Below are 23789 nucleotides of genomic sequence, written 5' to 3'. Positions count from 1 at the left end.
GTCTGGGATTCAGGTTTTCTAATGGGATGCCTGGTAACCACATTCACCTCCGTCCCAAAGTCATGTCACTTTAAAATATCTAAAGCCACATACGGAAGCGCACATCCAGAAGTTTCTGGGTTGTGTGAATTTCACACCACCGGGTGTTGCTGTGAAGTTCCTGTCCACTTCAGGACTGTTTGAAACATTAATATACACCTGCCACTCTCCGTCTTGGGAGGGAAAAAAAAACCAACAACCAAACCTAAAGAAGGGAAGCCTTGAAGAAATGAATAGTTGATATTCATAGACGTTCAAAAATGTTTTAGCCAGCTCTCAAACAAAATCGTTAAGGTTCTCCTGAGAATACGGAGACCTTCATCAGTTTTCTTCAGGGGTGTGGTTGTGACCTATCCCAACTTCAGTCATTTTTAGGAAAGAGAACTGTCCAACCTCTTTATTTATGTATACAATGACTTTTAAGGTGTCTGCTTTCTGCTAAATTTACAAGAAGCAGATAATAGGCCTTTGTTCCACAAGTTAAGACATTGCTGCTTGCTCTGCTTCTTGGTTTTCTACATTAATGTTGAGATCAAAGTGAAACCAATTTAAAAAATTAACAAAGAAGAGGTGCACAGTTGGATGAAATCTTGAATAAATGGGAAAAAAGGTATGAAAGTGAAATAACTTAAGTCCCGGAAGAACAGATCTGCACATTGATGAGAACTGAGAGACGGGGGTCTGAAAAATATGAGTGACTATGAGAGGTAGGGTCTCTGCAAAGTTTCAGGGGAAAAAATTAAAAAGAACATTGTAGGCCACCATGGACTTTGTGGAAGAGAAAAAATAAGAGTCAGTGTAGCAAAATTTGCCACTCTAGCTCTTCATTCAGAACATGACATATGAAGACTTGGCTTTGGGTTGTCCTGATTTTAATCCATATGTGTTTGATACAGAACAGGGAAATCTTCTGTATATTTTAGAAATCAAGTACTAACAGTAAAAAGTAGAAAGATTTAGGCACAGTTCTGTGTGTCTCTACACAAGATATATCTCTTTAAGTTCAAGAAGAGATACATGTAATCTAGGGAAATACAGCCATGCTTTGGAATATTAACTCCCACTTGCACAACAGCATGTTTCTTCCCTAACGAAGTGAAAACCATTATGAACATGAAATGTCATAAACATTTCCTTCACTGATAGCACATGTAGCCTTCTATTTTGGACTGCTTAATAAATAAAATCTAGTCTATGAGTTCAATGAATTTTAGCATACGTTTTTAGGTGGGCGAAAAAACAGTAGAGAACTGTAGAGGCAATGTGATGGTAAGAACACTGAGTGCCCCGGTGTGTCTAACTTCTGATCCAAACGGTGATTCTGTAGTGCACTGATGAAGGCTTCAGCTAAATGTAACTAAGTATACAGAATTTCTTTATTTGCTTTCTCTTTTTCTTTTCCCCAATTGACATAATATAGTTTAAATGTCTTAGACACTTGGACAGGATAACCCAGCATGGACTAGCTATGTCCATGCACATTACTTTTATTATTTTTCCTGTAATTGAAGACTAATGAGCGTGCCCTTTAGATGCTATTTTAGCTCACATATAACTTTATAAATATTTCAACTTAGATATAATTACATAAATGGAACTTGTTTAATTAGTAATGCAATCAGCCGCATGGCTTAGGAAGCCATATCACATTAAAAATAAAGATATAATGCATGCTAATAAGCAATAAGAAGATTCTTTTAACAAAAAAAAATCCATGCTTTTATAATCCATTTGTGTCTTATTATAAGGCTTTATAGCTTTGCCATCAGTTTTATTTTACCATTGCCATTGCTCAGAAATTTGCATGTCAGCTGAAATCCAGTGAAGATCTTTCTTGGCTGATTTTGAATCAAAATAGCTGTTTTTAAGATGATGGGTTAGGAGAATGAAATGTTTTTGCTCACATTTCAAATTTTTCTTTGAATATCAATTTTCAGATTTGAAGTGAGAACTTGAAAATGTAAAGTTAGTTTTGTCTGAGAAGTATTCCTTTTTCTCTTTCTATTTCTCCAAATTACAAAACTGTGAACACCAGCAATGAGGTACACAAAGGATCTCATGTACATCCACTGTTGAGTCACATTCTATGCCTCTCTCGCTTGAGTCTGCTAAAAATGATTAAGAGGTTTGAAACAAGGAGCCTGATGAAGTACTGAAAGTTGGACTATATGGGTGAGAGTTCTGAATCAGAGCCAGAATTTATAGACTTTAGTATATGTCTGTGTATGTCAGAAAGAGAAATTTCTTTATATTAAGCTTACTTACAAGAAGCTTTTAGTGTATTTTCAGACTGCATCAGTGTTTATAATTTTGGAATAGGCCAAGATCAGAAGAAATAATATAGGTAGGGGTAATATGGTTATATATTTTTACCCCTTTTGTTAATCAGGTTTTCTAAAACACTCTCTAAAGATTTTAAAATATTTTTTTATATTTGAAATATCTTGTTTTTTACAGAATTTAGTGTCTTCAAGGAATATTGAAATATTAATTTGGATATGAGGTAATACATTACTTTTTTTTACACAAAAATTGAGAAGCATTATTATTAATATTTTTTAATTTACTGGAAATAGTATGTTTCAAGTAGCCCTTTCACAGGGCTTTGTCATTTAGCATTAATGTGCTTTACATTCTCCTTTGATGGTATAAAATATTAGTTTACCTGTTTGCAAAATGTGTACAATAAGATGGTGAGGCATATACATTCACCAACCTGAGTAGGTGCCTAAAAATTCAGATGGCTGATTTAAAAAGCAAATGGGCCCTTAGAATGATTTTCAGAAGCTCCTAAGCATCATGTGTCTCTAAAAGCTTTTAAGTATGAAAGCAAAGACAGGTAGGTGCCTAATTTAAATAATCCCAGTAGGCATCTATCTGCATGCTTCTGTGACTTAATATGTTTTCTAGGGTGTCCAAAAAAGATTGAATATCTAGTTGACCTGATCTCAGACTTTTCTTTTTATGCCATTGCACTGCAGAGTGCTGAAGAAAACAGGCAAGAGCTATAGAGGTGAACAGGAAGAAAACTGTGCATACAGATTTTCATTTTGTTATGTAAATTGCTTTCTCTAGCTCATAGCTTTGTAAACAATGTATCATTAGTTCTCTTTCAACCACAAAAGATTTTCTTTGCTCAGGGTCTTGGTTCAATAGGCACGTTTCCTTTTGTTCTCTGGTCAAAATGCTACGTGCGTGTCTTTATGGTTAATACTTTTTTAATGCTACTTTCATTTTAAATAGTAGTATTTGCTTGCTGAAAAGCTTTTTACCCAAACTCCTATTGTTTAGGGTTTGCATGATTAACAGGTTACTGATGGGACAAAAAGGCACTTCATAGATAAACTCGCACATTCATTTTTAATTTCTAAAGCTTGAATTAGCTGAAAATGTGGTATCTTGGCATTATGTCTAGCTGGTTTTAGTTTGGCAACTGTTTGTGCCTTCTTGGCTGGTTTGTGTAAAGAATTATAAAATGGCGTAATAATTTCAAAGTTAGGTTTACCACATTAGTGTCACTAACTCTGGCCATATTTTCACCTCCATTTTAAGCCAACTTAAAGTGACACCACTGCACAAAGCAGCAGTACCAGCCATTGCCTGGAATTGTCCCCTTGTGTCAAGCATTCCTTCACTTCCGTTCCATGTTCCGTGTCAAGTCATGCTCTGTGTTGAACTGGAACTGGAACACAGCCTGATGAACACTCACTCTGCCCACCCCGTGCCCACGACTGGGGAGAGGAATCATCAAACCGGTTGAAGCGTATTGTAGTTTCTTATTATTTTAGGACACTCAAATCTGAGGCCACAATTTCACATAGCAATTTGCACAAAATACAGTAAAAGCAAATTTTGAGCAGGTGAATCTATGTAAGCTTTGTGAAATAGGGATATAGTGAGAAAATGGGGAATGTGGATAAGCAAAATAGCATGAGATGAAGTTGAAAGCACACAGTACCAAGTACTGGTAATCGGAGATTATCTGTTCATTGTCAGCAGTATCAGGTTCTAAAAATGGAGAGAAAACAGAGATCTGTATTGATGCATGGGTGTGGGGGAGAGATTTCTGCCAATAAGACACATGATGATACCGGAAGAAATATTTTAACATTTCATTCTCTTCTTCAGCATCTATCTTCGTGGTACTCTAGCAAAGAGCTTTTTTTTCCTCAGAGACGCTTTGATTGCATCATACAGAAATCTGCTAACCACCCATTGTTGATCATCTAGACATGAGACGGGGAAGGAAGAACTGTGGGCTTTTTTGGTAGGAACATGTAAATTTGAGAGGATATTCAAAATTCTCTCAGCCATTCTATTTATTTATACTGTAACAACTAGGTTTCTCTGCTTGACCTATGAATGTTCAGTTGGTAGGTAGCAATGCAGAAGGCTGTGGTGTACAACTTGTAGGCTGTGGTGGTAAGATTTTAGAATTCTCCAATGCCTACTGATATCCCTGGTTTCACCTTCCCTTGTTCTCTTCTGTACACTGGAAGGTTGGTTGAATGACCAAGAACAAGAGTGTGGAAGAGCCTGAGGATTCAGAAGTAGGGCCTCTTGTTCTCTTCTCTCTCACCAGTTAGTGTCAGAATCATCATCCGTGACCACGGCTGGCAATAATAAGAAAGTTCAAATTACGAATTTGTAGCATATGGACTAATAATTATCAGTTGAATCTGAATTTAATTATTCATCAGTGTATTTTTTCTTAGGATTAGATGGTGTGCAATGTTTAACTTTAAATGCACAGAAAAGTCATGGACTTCTACAGAGCTGTCATTAATGAGATAAGGTACAATTAAAGGTGATAGTTACCTTCCAAAGATGAAACACTTTTTACAGTTGCATAAGTATTAGTTGTTGGTTGGCTAAAAAGTAATTTACTAAATGCCCAGCATTAAATGTGATGGCGTTCTAGAAAACATTTCTGTAAGTGTCTTATACCTCAGCACATGAAAATTTCTAAAAGACCTTAGTTCACATTGAATTCACACTTCATCCGATACTCAAAGTTATGTTAATGGACACAGTACACATTGGAGATCCAGGTGAATGCCCTGGCAGCTGACTTCTGCTGACTTGTATACTGTAGGCGTGTACCAGATCTGCTTCCGCCTGTCCACTATGTCTAAGGTGAAGGAAAGGAGGAATTGGAGTATCCGCAGACTGCCCCTGACAGCACTGGTGCATGAGCTTCTGTTCCTTACTTGCCAGAGAAATCACACGTGTCTTCATTACTTAGCTTTAGTTAGTTTGTTTAGAAGCCGCTAGATATTCCCGGCAAGACAGTACTACTGTGGAAAAATATGTTATCTTGCCACTGAGGTAGTAGCATTCACCAAAAGGAACAGAATTAAGTCTGTGAGAAAAAGCAAATTGATAAATTTCCTTGGGTAAATTGGCTGGGAAATGCCAAAGTTAATGTTGCACAAGCAGTGTTTGTCTTTCTTTTTGGGTAGACATATAATGCAATCTTAACTTAATTCTGTTGCCGTTTCTTCCACAGGGCTCTTCTCTCACTTAACACGCAGAATGAACGTACCTCTCTTGTATCTAATCAGTAATTCTTTTTATCTGCACTGTTCAGTACAGTCTTGTGTCTTTTATTATACAGTATACAGTTAAAGTAAATTCCTCATCCACGTTAATATGTTTTTATTCCCTCTAGATTTTGAGAAGTCTGCAAATAGTAACTAATTTACACTGTCTTGTACACAGTCCCTTTGTGTGATGAGTGTTGTTTTACAGATAGAAGATGGTTCTGCAGATAGATGGAAGCAAAAAAATTTTTTGTGAGATTTGATGTCCAATTAAAGGATTGTTATTTTCATGTTTCACGTTGCAAAGCATTTATACATTCAATTCATTTTTGTTTTAGTTTATCTAAAAATATGTAGCATGTTCCCAAATCAGATCTCAAGTTTTCAAGAGCTCAGGAGAGCACAAATACACTCAGTACCAAACAGAATTTTGCTGAAGTTAGTTATCTAAGATCCATGGACCAGCATAAGCGTTATTTTCGGTTTCTTTCATGCACTCTCCCTGGTTCATTCATTACACATCTTTCAGTCTCTCCAGCTAATGAACAAGATTTATGCAAGCGATAGTCTCTTGACACTGGTTCCTTCACAGAGCAGGTCTGTCCTGTACTTCCTCATTGAATAAGCTTGATGCCATCTGGTCCACCCATTTTCTCAAAGCAAGATAAACTACACAGGTGTCATTCCTGACAGGTTTATCTAATCCTGGTTGTGAAGACAGCGATTGAGATTCAATAAACTTCTCTAACAATTTATTTTAATACTTCACTACCCTTATTAATAGAAAGTCTTCCTAGTATCTAATCCAAAACTTTTCTGCAGCAAGTGAAGCTGATTATTTCTTGTGACGTTCGTCATGGTATTCTTTTCAGGTATCTTTCAGATGCCTTTTACCTATTTGGCAGCTGTTACGTGAATTCTCTTTTGTCAAGACTGAACATCCCCACTCCTTGAGCCTCTTTTTCAGTGGCTTTGTTTTCTAGGCCTCTGATTATTCCTGTTACTCTTTTTTTGCCTTTTTCCAATTAATTCCTGTCCTGTTTGAAAGCTTGTCACAAAGCTGGACAGGGTGCTCTATTTTAAGCCTGGCCAGAGCTCTGTGGAATTATTTTACATGTTTTGTAGGTTGCAGTCCTGTTTATATACCCTGGTAGGGTAATGTTTTTAAACATCATTCAATTGTTCATAATGATCACTAGATTTTTATTTTTCCTTTGGAGTGGATGTCTAGCCAGTTTTTCCATAGCTTGTATTTTAAATGTGATTATTAGGTCTACCTGACAGTAGAACATTGCAGTTTTCTGTATTGAATTACATTATATTTTTAGCCTATTTCACTAGTACGACTATTTTTATTATATTTCTGTCTTCTAAAGTTGTTCCAGCCTCTTTCATGTTTAATAGGATATCTTTTATTTCGTCTTCCAAGCCATTAATGAAAAGACAGAATATTTCCAGGGTTGTGACTTACCCTTGCAGAAGTCCACTCAGTGCATCCTTCCATTTTAACAGTGAGCCGTTGATTGCTACTCTCTCAGGATCACTTTCAACTGGTTTTATACTTATCTTACAATATGAGCACACAAATAGCAATACTTCCCAGTATGGCTTACCAGGTTGCCATGTAAAAGAGTGTGACAAGCCTTGGTAAAATCAAGGTACTTGCAATCTAATATGTCTCTGTTTTCTAGCAGTTCTTCCATAGAATGAAACTAGATCTATTATGATTTGCCTAATAAAACCCTATAGCGCTCCGTCTCCTTTCTTCTTCTAGGTGCTCAGAAATCAAACTTAAAAGCCATTTTTTCGATAATTTCTGAGATCATCTTTTCCTTCCCTATTTTCTTCATCATTCATTCATTTCCGGTCTAATAGTACGTTTTCTGTGCTTTACAATTTCTCAATGGCTGTAAGTTTGTTCAACCAGTTCAAGTGTTCAAGGATGTAAATATCAAATTCAACTAATTTGAGAACTTCTAGACTGCATAAATATTTTCCAAATATTCTTTTTCACTCAACATAGAGATTTTTACCTCTCTCTATGTGACACTCGTGCTGAAATATTACTCCTTTCTGTACGGGTTTTCTCTGTATTTGAAGTCATCAAAAATTTTTCCCAAGTCACAGGATTTGTGAGTGTCTTCCCTGTATATGAATGACATGCCTTCTGTCATTCACACTTGAAAAATTAGGTCAGTTGGTCACAGGAGGATGATTTGGGGTTTTTCTAAAGGTAAACAAGTATATATGGAAATGTATGATATTTACCTGGAACTTGGTTTACAAATACAAGGGAAGTTGGGATGGTTTGGAACATAATGTAATAAATAAAGTGTATCCTGTCCTTGTATTCATGCCAATCAAATGCACACAAAAATCATAGGTTTTTTCCTTGTAATTTCATTTTTACGTTATTTTGCCATTGGAAAGTTAGGTGAGTTTTTTCCAGTTTGGGGCTGTCGTGGTTTAGGCCAAATCGACTACTGGGGACCTGGGAGACCCCAGATGGGACTGACAGATGCTCCCCTCTACCCCTCTTCAAGGAGAGAGGCAGAGGAGGGAAAAAGAGACGTATGAGTTTAGAAGGAACTTAACTACTTTAATAATAAAATAAAAATAAATAATGAAATATATACAAAACCGTATCAAGCTCCCGAGATGACAGTCACGACACCAGCTGGCACTGGGGCAGTCCCAAACTGGACTCAGTGACAGATGGGAACCAGATTCCGGATCTGCATTCAGGATCGGGATCCCAGGCAGACGAACAGAGTCCTCCTCAGACGTCGGCCATTGAAGAAAGAGCGAGCTGACCCCTTTGCTCCCTCAGCGTTTATACTGAGCATGAGGCAGATGGGATGGAATACCCTGTTGGTCAGGTTTGGGTCACCTGTCCTGTCCGCTCCTCCCCGCAGGTGGGACCCCACTATGCTTTTCCGCTTCCGACCCTCCAACGGGGCAAGTAACAAAGTTGGTTGGCCTTGGCTGTTACAGCAATAAGTATAAGCAAAAGCCTCTCTGCACACCATGCCTTGGTATTAATTATAAACATCAGGTCTTATCACTCTGAGAGAGCGAACATTGTCTGCACAATATGCAGTTAATTTCAGTAGTTAGAAGAGGCCCAGCTAAGAAGCAAAGTTACTGACCAAAATTGTTCCTGTTTTACCTCAAACCAGGACCAGGGCAAAACCTAGACTCCTTATATATACAATATACAGAGATCCGTTGGCAGCCTTTGACAGGTAGCTACTTGGGAATGGAAGGTGGCAGAGCTTAATGAAATATATTAGTGTCATTTAATCTGTCCAACTGTCTAACAGTAGTTCTAAGAGGAGAGCTCGTGTCTATCAAAATAATGTACACTGTAGTAGTTGTTCCAGAAATATAACTGTTCTCATCTTTACTGTAATAACAGTAAAGCTGCATGAGTCATGTCTAAAGAAAGATGACATATATTCTTTGATGTTCTTCCCACAGATTCTAATTGCTTGTCTCTAGTTCACTAAACTACTACTTTGGGCAAATGTTGAAGAATGTTGAGTCCATTTAAGACTGAACAGGTTTTCAAACAGGCAAATATGAGTAAACAACTTACATTTTTCTATGGAACACTTGACAGTACAGAAATGAGGAATTTTTCATCCTGAAACGTATTGCCAAGAGACCCTGGCATGGTGCATATTCTTAGTCTATACTGAAATGATTTTTGTTTTAAGCACTGTGCAGCATATTGCTTGGAAGTCAGAAATACCTATTCTTCTGTCTTGAAACAAAATGTGTGAAATTTCAAACAGCTGAAGCATCCTTAAAATCAAACATACAAATGAGACATCGTGAAACTCCAATGTAGAAAACTGATGTGTTAAGAGGAAAGGGAAATCAAGATCAGAAGATAAAAAGCTAGATATTTTCAGAAGTAAAATGGTATTTTTTCATGCATATAAGGGATTGTGATGAAAGTTGCACAAGCAGTTAACCTAAACTGTTTAAATTAGGAATATTGTGAAAACCAACAGATGAGTTTCTTGAAATTTTTATGACATATTTTCCCCATATAGAAACTCACTGATAAAGCCAAATAAATTGGAATTATTTTATTGCTATGCATAACATAATAGTTCGTGTATTTTTCTGCTGTTTAAACTATTCAGATGTTTTCCCCACAAAACAGATGATTTCAGCACTGTTCCCAGCACTGCTTCTCCTTTGTATCACTACTTCTCATCATGTCCTCATATTCTGTACGCTACAGGTTTCTTTTTCTGTGGAGTTTTTCAGGTATGTTGCTTGCTCTTCTGCCAGTTTGAGAATAACGTTGAGGGAAGTCTGACCCGCCTTTATTTAGCTGAGCTGCCTTTACAGTATCGCAGTGCATTGTTTATTTGGGGAACAAGGACAAGAGGTTTGAGCCAGAGTTATATTCCTGGTGTCATTAGCTGCTGATATGAAATTGTCAGAACAGCCTATCAATTAATTTCTGACTTATGCAAACACCATGATTTTGTTTTGTATCTGGAGACAAGGAATCTATCTGCTGCCTGTCCATAAAATGAGTTCAGTGAGTGTGAAATTCTAGCATACCTGTGAAGGGGAGTGCTGATTTGGAAGTGTTAATGTGCTGGCCTTGCACTCGCTAATTCGGGTATTGGTGCCTGTGGCAGGTGGTGGGCATTTAGTTTTTTTTTTTAATATTTAAAGGGGCAATGGTATTTGCAAATAGGAGTGAGTAGACAACTTTAAAGAAAAATAAATCAAAAGGACTAAATTCACAACTCATTACATTAGCTGGAGCAGCTTTGAAGTCTTTACTGGTTTCTTCAGTAACATTCGAGTGAAAATAAAAGCACTGGAGTCTGTAAAAAATAGTCTGTCAATTAAAAGATTAAAGAAATCTTCAGAAAAGAAAGCATTCCTATGTTTTGCAGTCTTCATATTCTGATTTTCAGTAAAGCAAGCCTGAAACAGGTTTATATGTCCAATTTTAAATGGTGATCTCATTAAGTTCGGTCACCAACAGGAGTAATCAAAGCCTAAAGCATTGGTATTTGTAGGTTTGACTCCTTAAGATACTAAGATTGTCTCAGATCCTAAAAAAAGGAAGATATCTCTTTTCAACAGAATGAAATTCGGGTTATGAGCCATTCTACTAACTCTGAAGATTGTTTTGAATATTAAAATATGAAGTAGGTCATGCAGTCTCTGGAAAGAGGTCTGGCGGGCATCGTGGCTAACGCAAGCACTCTCCTGTACAGCCAGGATAATTGTGCAGGGATATAAAAGGTATTCATTTGTTTCGTAGTCAACATAGGCAGAGCTGTTTGATTTGCTTCAATTTTCTGGTCCTTTGTGAGACACTAGTGCTATTCGTATAGCTTTCAATTGGAGCAGATCTGTTGTTCTTTTGTGTTAGAATTAAAAGATTCTTCTAGCCTCGTTGTCCTTTAACGATACCTTTTTGGCAAAAAGTAGCATACTCAGAACTGAGCTATAATGGTAATTTTATGTAAATGCACAAAATTTGAGGTGTTCTTTTCTCTGTCTTCTGATATGACTTCTTTTTGGTATTGGCAGTGGTGCAAAAAGGTGTTATTTCTGTACAGTGATGCAGTGCAGCTTGTGCGAAGTAGAGAACTGCATGACACTATGACAGGGTTAGAAGTCTGACTGCATGAGAGGTTGACAAAGTTCCGTGAATTCACAGTGCTTATATCTGCATACTAGCGGAAACCTCAAGTGCAGCCTTTCAGGAGACTCCTTTATTCTTACGTAGCTACAGTGCTCCCACCCCTTACTCATTTTTAGGAGAGAGAGAGAACCTTCAACTTTAGGGTTCGGCAGAAATCCTGAAAATTGTATAATGGAATGGCATTAAACTGAAGATAGATACCCAAAAAGAAGACGAGTCAGGGAATATAAGGCACAAATTCTAGTGAGCTTGTCCTTCTTAAGTGTTGTGATGCATGGAAAACACTTCATGTTTTTATTTGTTACTTGAACTGGTTTTCTGACTCCTACCCTTTTAAGTTCTATGTCCCTGACCTCATTAATGAGACATCTTCCATCCTTTGTTGAAGAATGAAGTGTTCTGCATAACAGTCTTCCTCCTTTCCTTTAGTTTTCTGCAAAAGCTCTTTGTAGATAGTTCCCTCCCCCGCTCTTTGTATTGGTTTGTGTTTTTCCTGATATTACATTGGCAAAACATCCTGCAGAAAGATCTGTTTTGGAATAAAAGTTCAGCTTTTCAGTAAGAATAATGGTGTTTGCAATAATGTTATTTTCTACGTATGTGGTCTTTAACTATGTTATTTTTGTATGTTTGAAATTTCAATATAGAAAAGGATACTGTCATCTGAAAGGTAGAAATTAAATGGTAAATTCTATAATAATTCACTGTTAATCGCTTCCTATCAATAATGCATATTGTTGCCCTGTTTTTTGCTCATATAATACAAATAAAACCAATGCAGCAAATTTTTCCTAGCACCTATGTCTGCAAAGATTTAAGCACTTCATGAAATATTGCCTCAAAATACTTAGAGCTATAATTTTTATTATAAAAGATGTTTATATTAATGATAGTCATTCTCTCCCCTCACAGTGCAAATTAGACTATCAAGCCTGTGTCTCAGGAAAACAAATCTCAGTGAAATGCGAAGGACGTTGCCCTTGCCCTTCCGACAAATCCACAAATACAGGCAGAAATGATAGGAGAGGTGAGTGATGGTAATTTGTATGATATTTTTAACAGCTCATTTCTAGAAGGAAATAAGATTTTGCTTACAGAGGAGTACAGTGATCACAAACGCTGATTATTCTTGAATAAAACCAGCTTTATTTTGTTCAAGGTTATTTTCTTGGCCGTGGGTTTGGAAATTGTGCCTACAGTAAAATGCCACTGTATTTTTCAAATGCAGCTATTGTAGTATGAATTATTGTTGTTCTTTTTTTACTCTTCAGTACTCCTCAAGATGCTTATGGCTGCACGTAAGACAAAGAAAGATTCTTTCCTTGTTCCTCAGTGTTTTCAGTTGACTATTCAAGAAAATGAAGTGTGATAGAAAAAAAGGAAACTTAAAAGTCCTTGTTACTGCTCATATCATAGGAGCAAGCAGTTGCACTTGAACTGTGGAACTATTAGTAAAGACTGTCATATAAAAGTGAGTTCTGTGTTTGAGAAGTCTTTGATAGGAATAAATCAGCTTCCTTTTGGACTATGCATGAGATTAGGCTGCTGAAAAATGCAGTTGCTTTGCACTGCTTCTTAGCCGTTGGTGCAACTGGAGGAGAAAATCTGTGGCTAAGCATATCTGTATTTCCCTGACTCCCAGGTGACTGAGGAAGGTGGTTGTTAAACAAAACAGGATACCATCTTCGGTGCTCCTGAATAGAGAGCCGTCATAGCATGAGGTTTTAGGCCACCATATGCCCGAATTTGCCAAGAACAGCATGACTGGAGGTCTGCATTTTGTGTTTCTTTGAACTGATCTAGACTGTAGACTTGATTTATCTTCAGACTGATTTAGACTGTAGACTTTAGATTGTATGGTTTTCTTCTTTCTGTGCAGTCACACTTGTGATGAGTAAGTTAAAATCTTTTTGCACAAATACCCTGAATCCTCATTGGAAATACACCAAAATTAGTTTTTGAAGATTTTTTTTTTCCTGTAGCAACCTTGTAAAGATAAGAAAACTCAGCATTACAATCCTGGATTATGTTAATATTGCTATTTCAATATTGTTTGATGCATTATTCCAAATTTATTGTGCAAGAGAATCTTAACGTTTCCATGATAAGCTGTAGCTGCTGCCAAAACTATTTTTTTTCTTCGTTTAAAAAGTGAACTAATGTTGTTTTAACAATAAATAGGGATGACCATTGCAAACATCGAGGTGTGTGCAGGCATAGAAGTCAATAGAAAAACTTCTTTAAAGCACTTCTTTAGGTCACTTTTTTGGTCTTCGACAGTATCACTGATTGTGTAATTAAATATTAATTGAATATGTTTAATTAAATATTCCCTATGCTATAACCTGTCTGCAAAATGGTACAGCCTGGAGGTTTTTTAAAGCATTATTTTACAATTTCATGTAGTAACAGTAAATAAACAGATAAATCTGTCATCTGCTTAAGTTGCTTACCTGACTGAAAAACACTGGAAGACCCAGCCTTATATGCTTATTGTGGCCCCTTTGATAAGACATATAGTATAGCATAAATGCAGTTTCAGTTTTCACTACCAACAATTTCTGCATCTCCAGCATAGATGTGGGGACGTTTGCTTAACAGTGGGCATACAGTGAAATTAAGATAATGAGCCGAGAAGCATCTCTCTGTGAGTAGCCGGCATACAATTCTCCAGTGTTAGTTTTTTAATATGGTACCATTGCCCTCAGTTTTTACCAAAACAAAATTAGCATTTTCTCTGCTGGAAGCTGTTTCCACCTGATGCAGTTATTTTTGTCTTTGTGTGTGTTCTTTCAAGCACATTCTATTTTTGGTTCTTCTGTAGTTAAACACTGAAAACAATCTATAGACAAATTTTATTGGCTTCAACAAAATGGAATTGTTTTTAATTAGGAATGAACTCTTCTTGAAGATTTATACTGCCAAGGGATCAAGATTACTTGTGCTTAGTTATGTAAAAGAGAAAGAAAAAAGATCCTATATGAGTACAGGAATTAACACTAATCCTGTCTTGACAGATTGTCAGGGCAAGCAAAATACATGGCTTTTCCAACTGCTACATTTTACTGCAACATTGAAATTTGAATATCATTTCTTTACAAGGCCAAAGGCCAGGAGACATGAGAAATATGAAAGTGAGCTGTGTATCATTACTGAAATTTCAGCCATTATTGTAACAGAATATAAAATTTCTTCTAACTTTTGTTTTGTAGGAATAGAATTAGTTTCTTTAAACGGAACCCCATTAAGTGTTCTAAGCTGTACACACACATTAGTTGCTTAGAAATTTGATGAAGCCAAAAGAGGCAAAGTAAGATTAATGCTCCAGTTTCAGCAATAACTGAAGTGAGGATTTCCTAAAATACACCCCCTAAGACAATTTTTTCAGATTGACAATTTTTTCAGATTGACAAATTCTACTGAATTTTTGGTGCACCTAGGGAGCAAAGTATATCTAAGAACTTTCCCAAAATAGTCTTGGTGTGGAACTCCATACTCCTTTGGGAAGCAAAATTAAACCAGTGTTCAGAAAAACAAATTTGCCTCTTCAAATGTATGTGAACCTAATCATAAAATCATAGGAAACTCTTAGTTGGAAGTGAACTCTGAAGTTTATCTAATCCACCTCTCCAATGAATGCGTGAGGCAGTTGTGGGCATCCTGGGTTTTGTGAAAAAACTGGCTTGTTTTAGTGATACATTCAATAACATTGAACCTGACAGATGTGTAGGGGCTCTTAGACTGAATCAAAAAATGAAAGGGCTAAGAACTTGAGCTAGAACTAGATGTATAAGTTGGTAATAAAACAAACAAGCACAAAAGGACACAATAAAAATCTTTCTTTGTCAAAGAGGGACAGAGAGCTGCTGGAGAGAGTCCAGCGTAGGGCAACTAAGATGATTAAGGGAGTGGAGCATCTCCCTTATGAGGAAAGACTGAGGGAGCTGGGTCTCTTTAGTTTGGAGAAGAGGAGACTGAGGGGTGATCTTATTAGCGTTTATAAATGTATAAAGGGGGAATGTCATGAGGATGGAGCCAGGCTCTTCTCAGTAGCAACCAATGACAGGACAAGGGGTAATGGATTCAAGCTGGAACACAAGAGGTTCCACTTAAATTTGAGAAGAAACTTCTTCTCAGTGAGGGTGACACAGCACTGGAACAGGCTGCCCAGGGAGGCTGTGGAGTCTCCTTCTCTGGAGACATTCAAAACTCGCCTGGACGCCTTCCTGTGCAACCTCATCTAGGTGTTCCTGCTCCGACAGGGGGATTGGACTAGATGATCTTTTGAGGTCCCTTCCAATCCCTAGCATACTGTGATACTGTGATATTTTTGTTTTGGTTTTAGTTTAGGGAAAGCTATCATATAAACTATAAGCTGCAGTAGGTGCTCCAGTAATTTTTAAAAAGAGAAAGAAAAGAAAAACAAATGTAGTATATTGCCATAAAAGAGAGAGAAAATCTGAAGAGCACTTGAGGCAGTGTTAGCGGGAAGGCTCACACAGAAGTAAATGAAGATGGGGAGTATGGAAGAGAGGGATGAGTTAGGGAATTGCGTAGAAGCAGGAATGAGAAAGGTAAACCAGAATGAACGGGAGGCACCACCACTAGTGACAGAGGTGTTAATTGAGAGACAGGTGAAGAAGCAGTTATAGGACCCTGTCTTATTTTCCAGGCTAGCCTTTGCCTCACGTCCTATTTTCACTCTAATCTCCTTTTCAAGTGTGTGCCAGGATTTGGGGCACCCAGGTCATGCTGGCCTGCACAGTTGTGAATGTAGGGATTTCACTGAGCTGGAATCTGCAGGTCTTTATTTTCCTAAGCTCTTCTGAGTCTTTTATCCAGTGGTTATGTGGAACCATAAACTAGGAAGGCTTCTCTGCACTGCACATTTTAAAGGACTGGGGAGACTTCTGTCCCCTTGGCAGGTCTGGGCACTATTTTTTGCTCCAAATAGTAGTTATGATCCTTTTGCTCTGAGACATACTGAGCCCTGTCCCTTGCTTGTCATAGAAAGAACTGATGAGATCAGAAGTTTTACTCAACTTGATTTTCTCTCTCACGCGTTCTCTCACGCTACCACCCAGCGCTACCTTCACTAGATCTCAGCTTACCTTCCAAGCTGGGAGGTCACTGCTGACCTGGACCAGTCAGGCAGAAAGAAATGATGGTTTCTGCTGTGCAGCTGCATGCAGTTACCTATTTGGTGTTGCTGGCCATCATCCCTGGGAGTCCTGCAGCGTTCAGCTCAGTGCATCTCACTGATCTCAAGGATTTCTGCTCACTTCCAGCATCTTCCCACCAGCCAGGATCATAACTGCCTTCTTTCTGGGCCCCTTCTTTCTGGGAAGCCATTCTTCTTCCGGGATCCATCCTTGCAGTCCCTTCCAGCCTCACCACCCCAGCCCCCATTTTCCCAATCTAAATAGTCTCTGTGTGCAGAGGCACAATGCGTGACCAGCCTCCTCGTTGTTAGTTCTGTCCCATGTCTCTTTATGTAATGGAGGATTTAATGGAAATGACACTCTGTTTTATCAAAATTTACACCAGTCCATACCAATTGCAGCTAGCAAGTAGCAGCCTTATGCTTGAGGAGTCAAAAGTTCAATTTTAGACATTCACAGACACACACACACAGACTTACCTGCTGCCTGTTAGTATGCACATTTTAAACTATTTTTTGACCTCCTGCAATAGCGCATTTATTTGAAGTTTTGTTACATTTATTTAGTAATGTATAATTCACCAACCCACATCTACTCTTTCAGTAATTTAAAGTGTATTACAAAGCTTTTGGCAGTTGGCTGGTTTGACTTTCTTTAAATCATGTTTCCTTTCAGCCAACTTTAGATTAAAATATTAACAGCAAAATTTCTTTGGGAAAAATTAGGTGACTTAATAATAGAGAAATAGTGGTGAAGGAGATAAGGCTTTTCTGTCGGAATTTTTTCTTGTCTCATTAACAGATTTTCAATTTGCTTAATATAATTTATTTCCTTATAAAAGTGTGGGTTTCAGAAGAAAAATAGTTTTATTGAGTGCTCTTCTGTCATTTGGCACTTTTTGCTAATTTTAACTGCATCTTTTTTTCAGCTTTGTCTTTTCCCAGTCAATATTTAAGTAACAGTAAATTTGATTTCAGTTTAATTTCCAGTTTTCTAGTCCAGTGCCAATTTGTGTTTGATTTGTACTGAATTGATTTGAAAACTATGAATAGACACTGAAACGGACAAATTTCTGTAACATAAATACATATTGGAAACATTCCTTAAAGAAAATAAATATTTAAGTTTTAAAGTCTGATTGAATAAGTGAGGTTGTGGGACAGTTCTTTCAAGTTCTCAACTGACTTCAAGTCTTTGGTACAGGAGTTTTACTATCCTAGTGGAAAAAAGAAATCAGAATAGTTAATAATGGGGGGGGGGGGGGGGGGGGGAGGGTGAAACAGCAAGAACAAAAAGTTGGACAAACTGTAGCCACAACTGAACTTTCTGCTTCACAATAACGTTTTATTTTGCATGTTAATATAGTCAAAATACTTTTCTCAGGTGCATGAGCTTCTTTTAATGTTAATGAACATAATTTATGGCTGTTGCAATTGCCTAACAAACTCAGTGATATCTTGGCATGATCCCAGAATCATTGTCTTGCTTTTCAGTTTGTTTAGTGTTGCTTTTGCTATTTTGAGTTTTTAACAAAATGTAAAATGTATCTTTCTATGGCAGGGAACTCATGCTCAAATAAATACAATCCATTTACTGAATATTACATATTGACTTGAAACCTGTTACATTTTATATTTTTTGAGTATATATTGAAATGGTACTCATTCAGGAGATAGATGTTTCTTCATTCCTTGCATTATACGTTATGTAATTCAAGAGTTGTGATGAAAACCTTTAATGAATAAAGATATGCTTAACAGGTGAAGTGTAGGTGTAGATCAAGTAGGTGAAGATCAAGTACGAGACCACCTGGGAATCTAAAGGTGCACAAGTCCATGGGACCTGATGAGATACATCCGCAGGTCCTGAAGGAACTGGCAGATGAGGTCGCTAAGCCACTAGCCATCATATTTGAGAAGTCGTGGTGGTCTGGTGACGTTCCTGCCGACTGGAAAAGGGGAAACATAACCCCTACTTTCAAAAAGGGAAACAAGGAAGACCCAGGGAACTACAGGCCAGTCAGTCTCACCTCTGTGCCTGGCAAGATCATGGAGCAGATCCTCCTGGAAACTCTGCTGAGGCACATAGAAAACAAGGAGGTGATTGGTGACAGCCAGCACGGCTTCACCAAGGGCAAGTCATGCCTGAGAAATTTGGTGGCCTTCTATGAAGGGGTTACAGTGGCAGTAGACAAGGGAAGACCAACTGATGTCATCTACCTGGGCTTGTGCAAAGCGTTTGACACTGTCCCACACGATATCCTGGTCTCTAAATTGAAGAGACGTGGATTCCACAAATGGACTGCTCGGTGGATACAGAACTGGCTGGATGGTCGCACTCCAAGAGTTGCAGTCAACGACTCAATGTCCAAGTGGAGAGCAGTGATGAGTGGCGTTCCTCAGGGGTCGGTACTGGGGCCTGTACTGTTCAACATCTTTGTCAGTGACATGGACAGTGGGGTTGAGTGTACCCTCCGCAGGTTTGCTGATGATACCAATCTGTTTGGCGAGGTAGACACGCTGGAGGGGAAGGATGCCATCCACAGGGACCTGGACAGGCTGGAGAGGTGGGCCTAAGCCAACCTCATGCAGTTCAACAAGGCCAAGTGCAAGGCCCTACATCTGGGTCGGGGCAATCCCAAGTGCGAATACAGGGTCAGTGGGGAATGGCTGGAGAGCAGCCCGGAGAAGGACCTGGGGGTGCTGATTGACAAGAAGCTCAACATGAGCCAGCAGTGTGCAATCGCAGCCCAGAAGGCCAACTGTATCCTGGGCTGCATCAGAAGACGTACTGGAGTACTGCATCCAGCTCTGGAGTCCCCAACATAAGAAGGACATGGACCTGCTGGAGCATGTCCAGAGGAGAGCCACGAGGATGATCCGAGGGCTGGAGCACCTCCTCTATGAGGAGAGGCTGGAGTTGGGGCTGTTCAGCCTGGAGAAGAGAGGTGTCCGGGGAGATCTTATTGCAGCCTTCCAGCACCTAAAGGGGGCCTACAGGAGAGCTGGGGAAGGACTTTTTACTAGGGCATGTAGTGATAGGACGAGGGGGAATGGCTTTAAACTGGAAGAGGGCAGGTGCAGCTTGAACATTAGGAAGAAGTCTTTCACTGTGAGGGTGGTAAGGCACTGGAACAGGTTGCCCAGAGAGGCTGTTGAGGCCCCATCCCTGGAGGTGTTCAAGGCCAGGCTGGACGTGGCTTTGGGCAACCTGGTCTAGTGGGAGGTGTCCCTGCCTAAGGCAGGGGGGTTGGAACTCGACGATCTTCAAGGTCCTTTCCAACCTAAACCGTTCTATGATTCTAGCAATATGGTTTTTACAACAGCCTCTAGATAATGGAAAGTTCTGTTTTTCTTCTCTCTTTCAGCATGAATGAAAAAGGCAGGCAAAAAAAAAGCAATTATAAAAGTTACACAAACATTTCTATTTTGGGGATAATTCAACTTTGTTCAGTGATTTTTGCCATTCTAATTACGAAATTACTCTGAAACTGTCTGACCCACTGTATAGTCTTACACTGTATTAACCTCTCCTAGTAATTGTAGTCTTCTCATAATTTCTACAAAAGTTTAATGAGTAGCTTATTATATAAAGGTGGAGAAATAATCCTGAATGTTCTTTAGGATCTACTAGAGTGAAAATTATATACCAGTAAGCTTAATTAAAAGCTTACTAGGTGTGAACACTTGAATACATGCCTTACCAAATAAAGTCAGAATTTGATTTTTTGATATCCATGGCTCAAGCCGTAGTTAGAAGGAAGATAAAAAAAAAGAGAAAAAATATATATAATTAGATAATTACCAAGCAATTTCTTTTTGCATTATATGGATGAAGCGTTTTAACTTGTTTGTATGTTTTCATGTTTAAGCCTGGCAAGCATTAGAAATTTATTTGCGTTAGTTTGCAAAGTACATGTGCTTCTTGGTTTGTATCTTGCAGGGTCTAGAAGGCCAGGCTTATTAAGAGGTTTTGTTCATTCAGAAGGAGGAATGAATGCCAACAGCAAAATCCTCAGAGTTTTTAATAACCAAAAAAGATGTTGCAAGAAAAAAAAAGATGAACAAGTGAAAGTCATTTTGTACTGTTATTTAATTCTCATGGTATAGGTCAAGACCCATGTTGTCTGTTTTTACTACATAAAGGAATGAGGCAGTCTGTGGAATATATGTCTTAGCAATAAGGACATAAAGTTTTAACTGTATTTACTTCTTATATATCATTTAATGTATTATATATGAGGTTTTTATATATATTTACATTATAATACCTTACATTTTGTAGCTAACTGAAAGAGCAGTTCTGGCTTATACTGGATACTGGTTGAGGAATCAGGGTAGGGCTGTCATGAGCTAGGATTTGGATTCATCTGTAATCTCTTTCCGTATGAAACTTACCTTCTTTCCAGTCTTAATATTTCCTCGGATTTCTTTTTTACTAGCATTGTACTTATATTACTGGTTGAGATATGGAAAATTAATGATATTAGATTGGTAAGTATTTCTTAAAAAAGTAGAGGTTGGTGGACTGAGGGGGTTTGTACCCCACCTTCCAGAAAATAAAAAGGGAGGTCCCAGACAACAGCCTTCTCTGTAATCAGTTGTAGCATTTAACGTCTCTCAAAAGCTGCAAAATCATGCTGAGGAAGGAATATGTCAGTCTCTGAAATAAAATTGTTTCACATCCATTCAGAAACTGAGATAGAAAGAGATTATTCACTCTGCTTTAAATGGTATTGCATCATTGCAGACATTTCCTTCTGTTTATCCTTTACTTGTTATGTAGGTTATATAGAGGCTTACTGACTAAATACATTTTAAAAATCATATAAGATATTAATAACATTTAAAACCTTCAAGACACAATATGGTGTTGCTGGACTGTTTTGATTGGGTTTTTTTTCTTGCCTAGACCAAATACCTGGGGTATGTCTCTTTTCATTGTCATAGCACCCTAATATGAGATATTTGGCAATGCAGATGACAAAATCCCACCGGGTATGTCAGTCTAAAGGAAAATGCAATGAAGACATACATGGCATTTCTACATTTACACGAAGATCCTTACTAAACATGTTGAATGCCAGAGCACCTGATGAGTGTATGGCTGACAACTCTAACTGTGGTCAAAGACCTTCCAAAAGTATCTAAGAAAAGCATCCATTATCAGTTGGCTTGAATTTGCTTTAGTGTAGAGTACATACGTTGAGAAGGTTAAATTATCCTTAAATCCAAAAAGCTTGACAGAGGCCCTGTGTTCTATGTCCCTGTCGAGGTACGCTGTAATAAATGTGTGCTGTGACGTGCCCAGCATCCTGGTCTCCCAAACAGTCTATTTCAGAGATTTGGGTGATGTGTGCTACAGCATCCTCCTGGATTGTGTCTTTGGATTTCTTTCTTCTCCATGGGAAGAAGGCTGGGATTCTGCTCTGCCATAGCATCAGGATGCAACTGGGACATGCACTCATGCCAAAAAGCTCAGAATCAGTTGAAGGTCCTGCAGTTTAGATGGAAAAAGCTATAACATCGTGGGTAAAATATTAAATATCCTTTTTCATTAGCTACTGAAATAGAAGAATTTGCTCTCAGCAACTTTTGAGCTAATTTCTAATAAATCCTGTGCAGTAGCTCTCGATATTTTCACTAAAATAACAGAGGTAGACTTATATTCATGAAAAAAGGGGGCTTCTTTTTATCTGATCATGTGAAGAGGACTCTATATGTAATATAGGGAGCTGCTATAAATGTCATGCTTTTTGCATCTAAGCTTTTGCCAGAAGGAAGTGAAAAGGCGACATTGCATGCTGGAAGTATTTTCAGTTAGCATGTCTGAAAGACTTTAATCACAGAACATAGCTGCTCTCTCAGCTGCATCCTATTTTGTACTGAATACTGCTGAATTGTTAATTGCTATGGAGAGATGAGGATAAGTAACAGTAGGATTAAAGACACTGTGGATTCTGTTTCGTTCTGTGTGCATCAGTGCATGAAAAACAAATATAGGCACTCTTTTTAAACAAATAGCAAAGCAGCACTCTCCCAAATCCTCTTACTTTATTTACATGGCAACATTTTCTCAATACATGACCTCAGCCACTCTTCATATAGTACAGGTATAGATGCCAAAAAAGAGCTTCTGTTTTGTTTGCATTCAAAGAGAACACTGAATGGTTTCCAGACTTCACAAATAAAGAGCTTTAGGGCCAAAAATAACATTGTGTTAACTCCTTAATCTCTACTTTGTATTATTACCTTTCAAGGACAGATAGTAATATTTTGTAATTCCCTTTTTCTCTTCCACAAGATTAACTCCAGGACATCAATAGAATAAAATCCATATCCAAACCAACATATACTAGACCAATTAGGCCTGGTATTATCAGTGATCAATTATGGGGTAGCCAGGAGAAGCCATTTATACGAGCCAATGAGCAAAATTCCCATCTGTACAATGAAGTTCGTGCTGTGTGGTCAAGGATAAAATCTATCTTTCAAACCTCAAATAAGACAAAAATAACCCACCAAAGAAAATAATTGTTATTTTATAGTATTTTATATATATTATAGTATTATATATATTTTTATAGTATTTTTTTATATATTTTATTTTATTTTATTTTATTTTGGGGGTTTATTTACAAATATGTTAGCGTGTTTTAAAATATTTCCCAAAAGAACTAACTATAGCATCTAATTTTATGCTGCCATGCTTGTTACAGAAAATAAGTGACTTGCCTATAAAAGAGAAGCATGCTGGTTTTCACCATGGAGAAACTACTCTCTGTTGTTAACTTTCTCTGAAGACTATGCACAGTAAATGCAAGGAGGCAGTCTCAGTAGTCTGGGGGTATAGACAGTAGCAACATTTTATACATGTGAGTTAAACTTGCATTAGGTAATTGTCAGCTTTCTAGTCTACTGTTTTGCTTGGCCATAGTTTTATGATTCAGTGAAATATTTTGTTATGTAATTGCTGCTGCAGTTCTATAGAATACAACATTAGGTGAAAATCTTTACTGCTGGCATCAGTGTGAATCTTGCCATTGATTTGAATGTAAATAGGCTCTACCACTGTGACTCAGTTTCCTTGTTAGAGGAAAAGATATTATCTATAAGTAAGCTTTCTTACTCTACTGAAGTTTCTGAACTCTACTTTACTAATGTTTCTGAAACCTTTTGTGATTTTAAAGATGCTGCAAAGCTACAGTGTATTATTGTATATCCATTTTAGTTCTTTAGAGGGTATTGACTTAGCAGTAAATGTCCATTTTGCTTTTATTGCTTTTTATACTATAAGACATAGCATTCACTTTTAAATCTCAAAGCTGTTCATCTTAGACCTATATTTGTCCAGGCA

At 37.8% G+C, this 23789-nt stretch overlaps 1 protein-coding gene across 3 annotated transcripts in view; it reads left to right on the top strand.

The window, feature by feature from the left end:
- SPOCK3 (SPARC (osteonectin), cwcv and kazal like domains proteoglycan 3) overlaps positions 1 to 23789 on the top strand; it is a gene marked incomplete at both ends in the record, with an annotated part of 233312 nt that overhangs the window by 158921 nt on the left and 50602 nt on the right. For all 3 annotated transcript variants that reach the window (XM_082482511.1, XM_082482510.1, XM_082482509.1), the window contains one exon: positions 12184 to 12298. In XM_082482511.1, coding sequence (XP_082338637.1) covers positions 12184 to 12298 — 115 coding nt within the window. The remainder of the gene's footprint in view (positions 1 to 12183; positions 12299 to 23789) is intronic.

Source organism: Vanellus vanellus, assembly GCF_965231255.1.
Source record: "Vanellus vanellus genome assembly, chromosome: 4".
Taxonomy (NCBI): Eukaryota; Metazoa; Chordata; class Aves; order Charadriiformes; family Charadriidae; genus Vanellus; species Vanellus vanellus.
The sequence above is the reverse complement of the archived record's forward strand: the minus strand, read 5'-3'. Positions and strand labels throughout refer to the sequence as shown.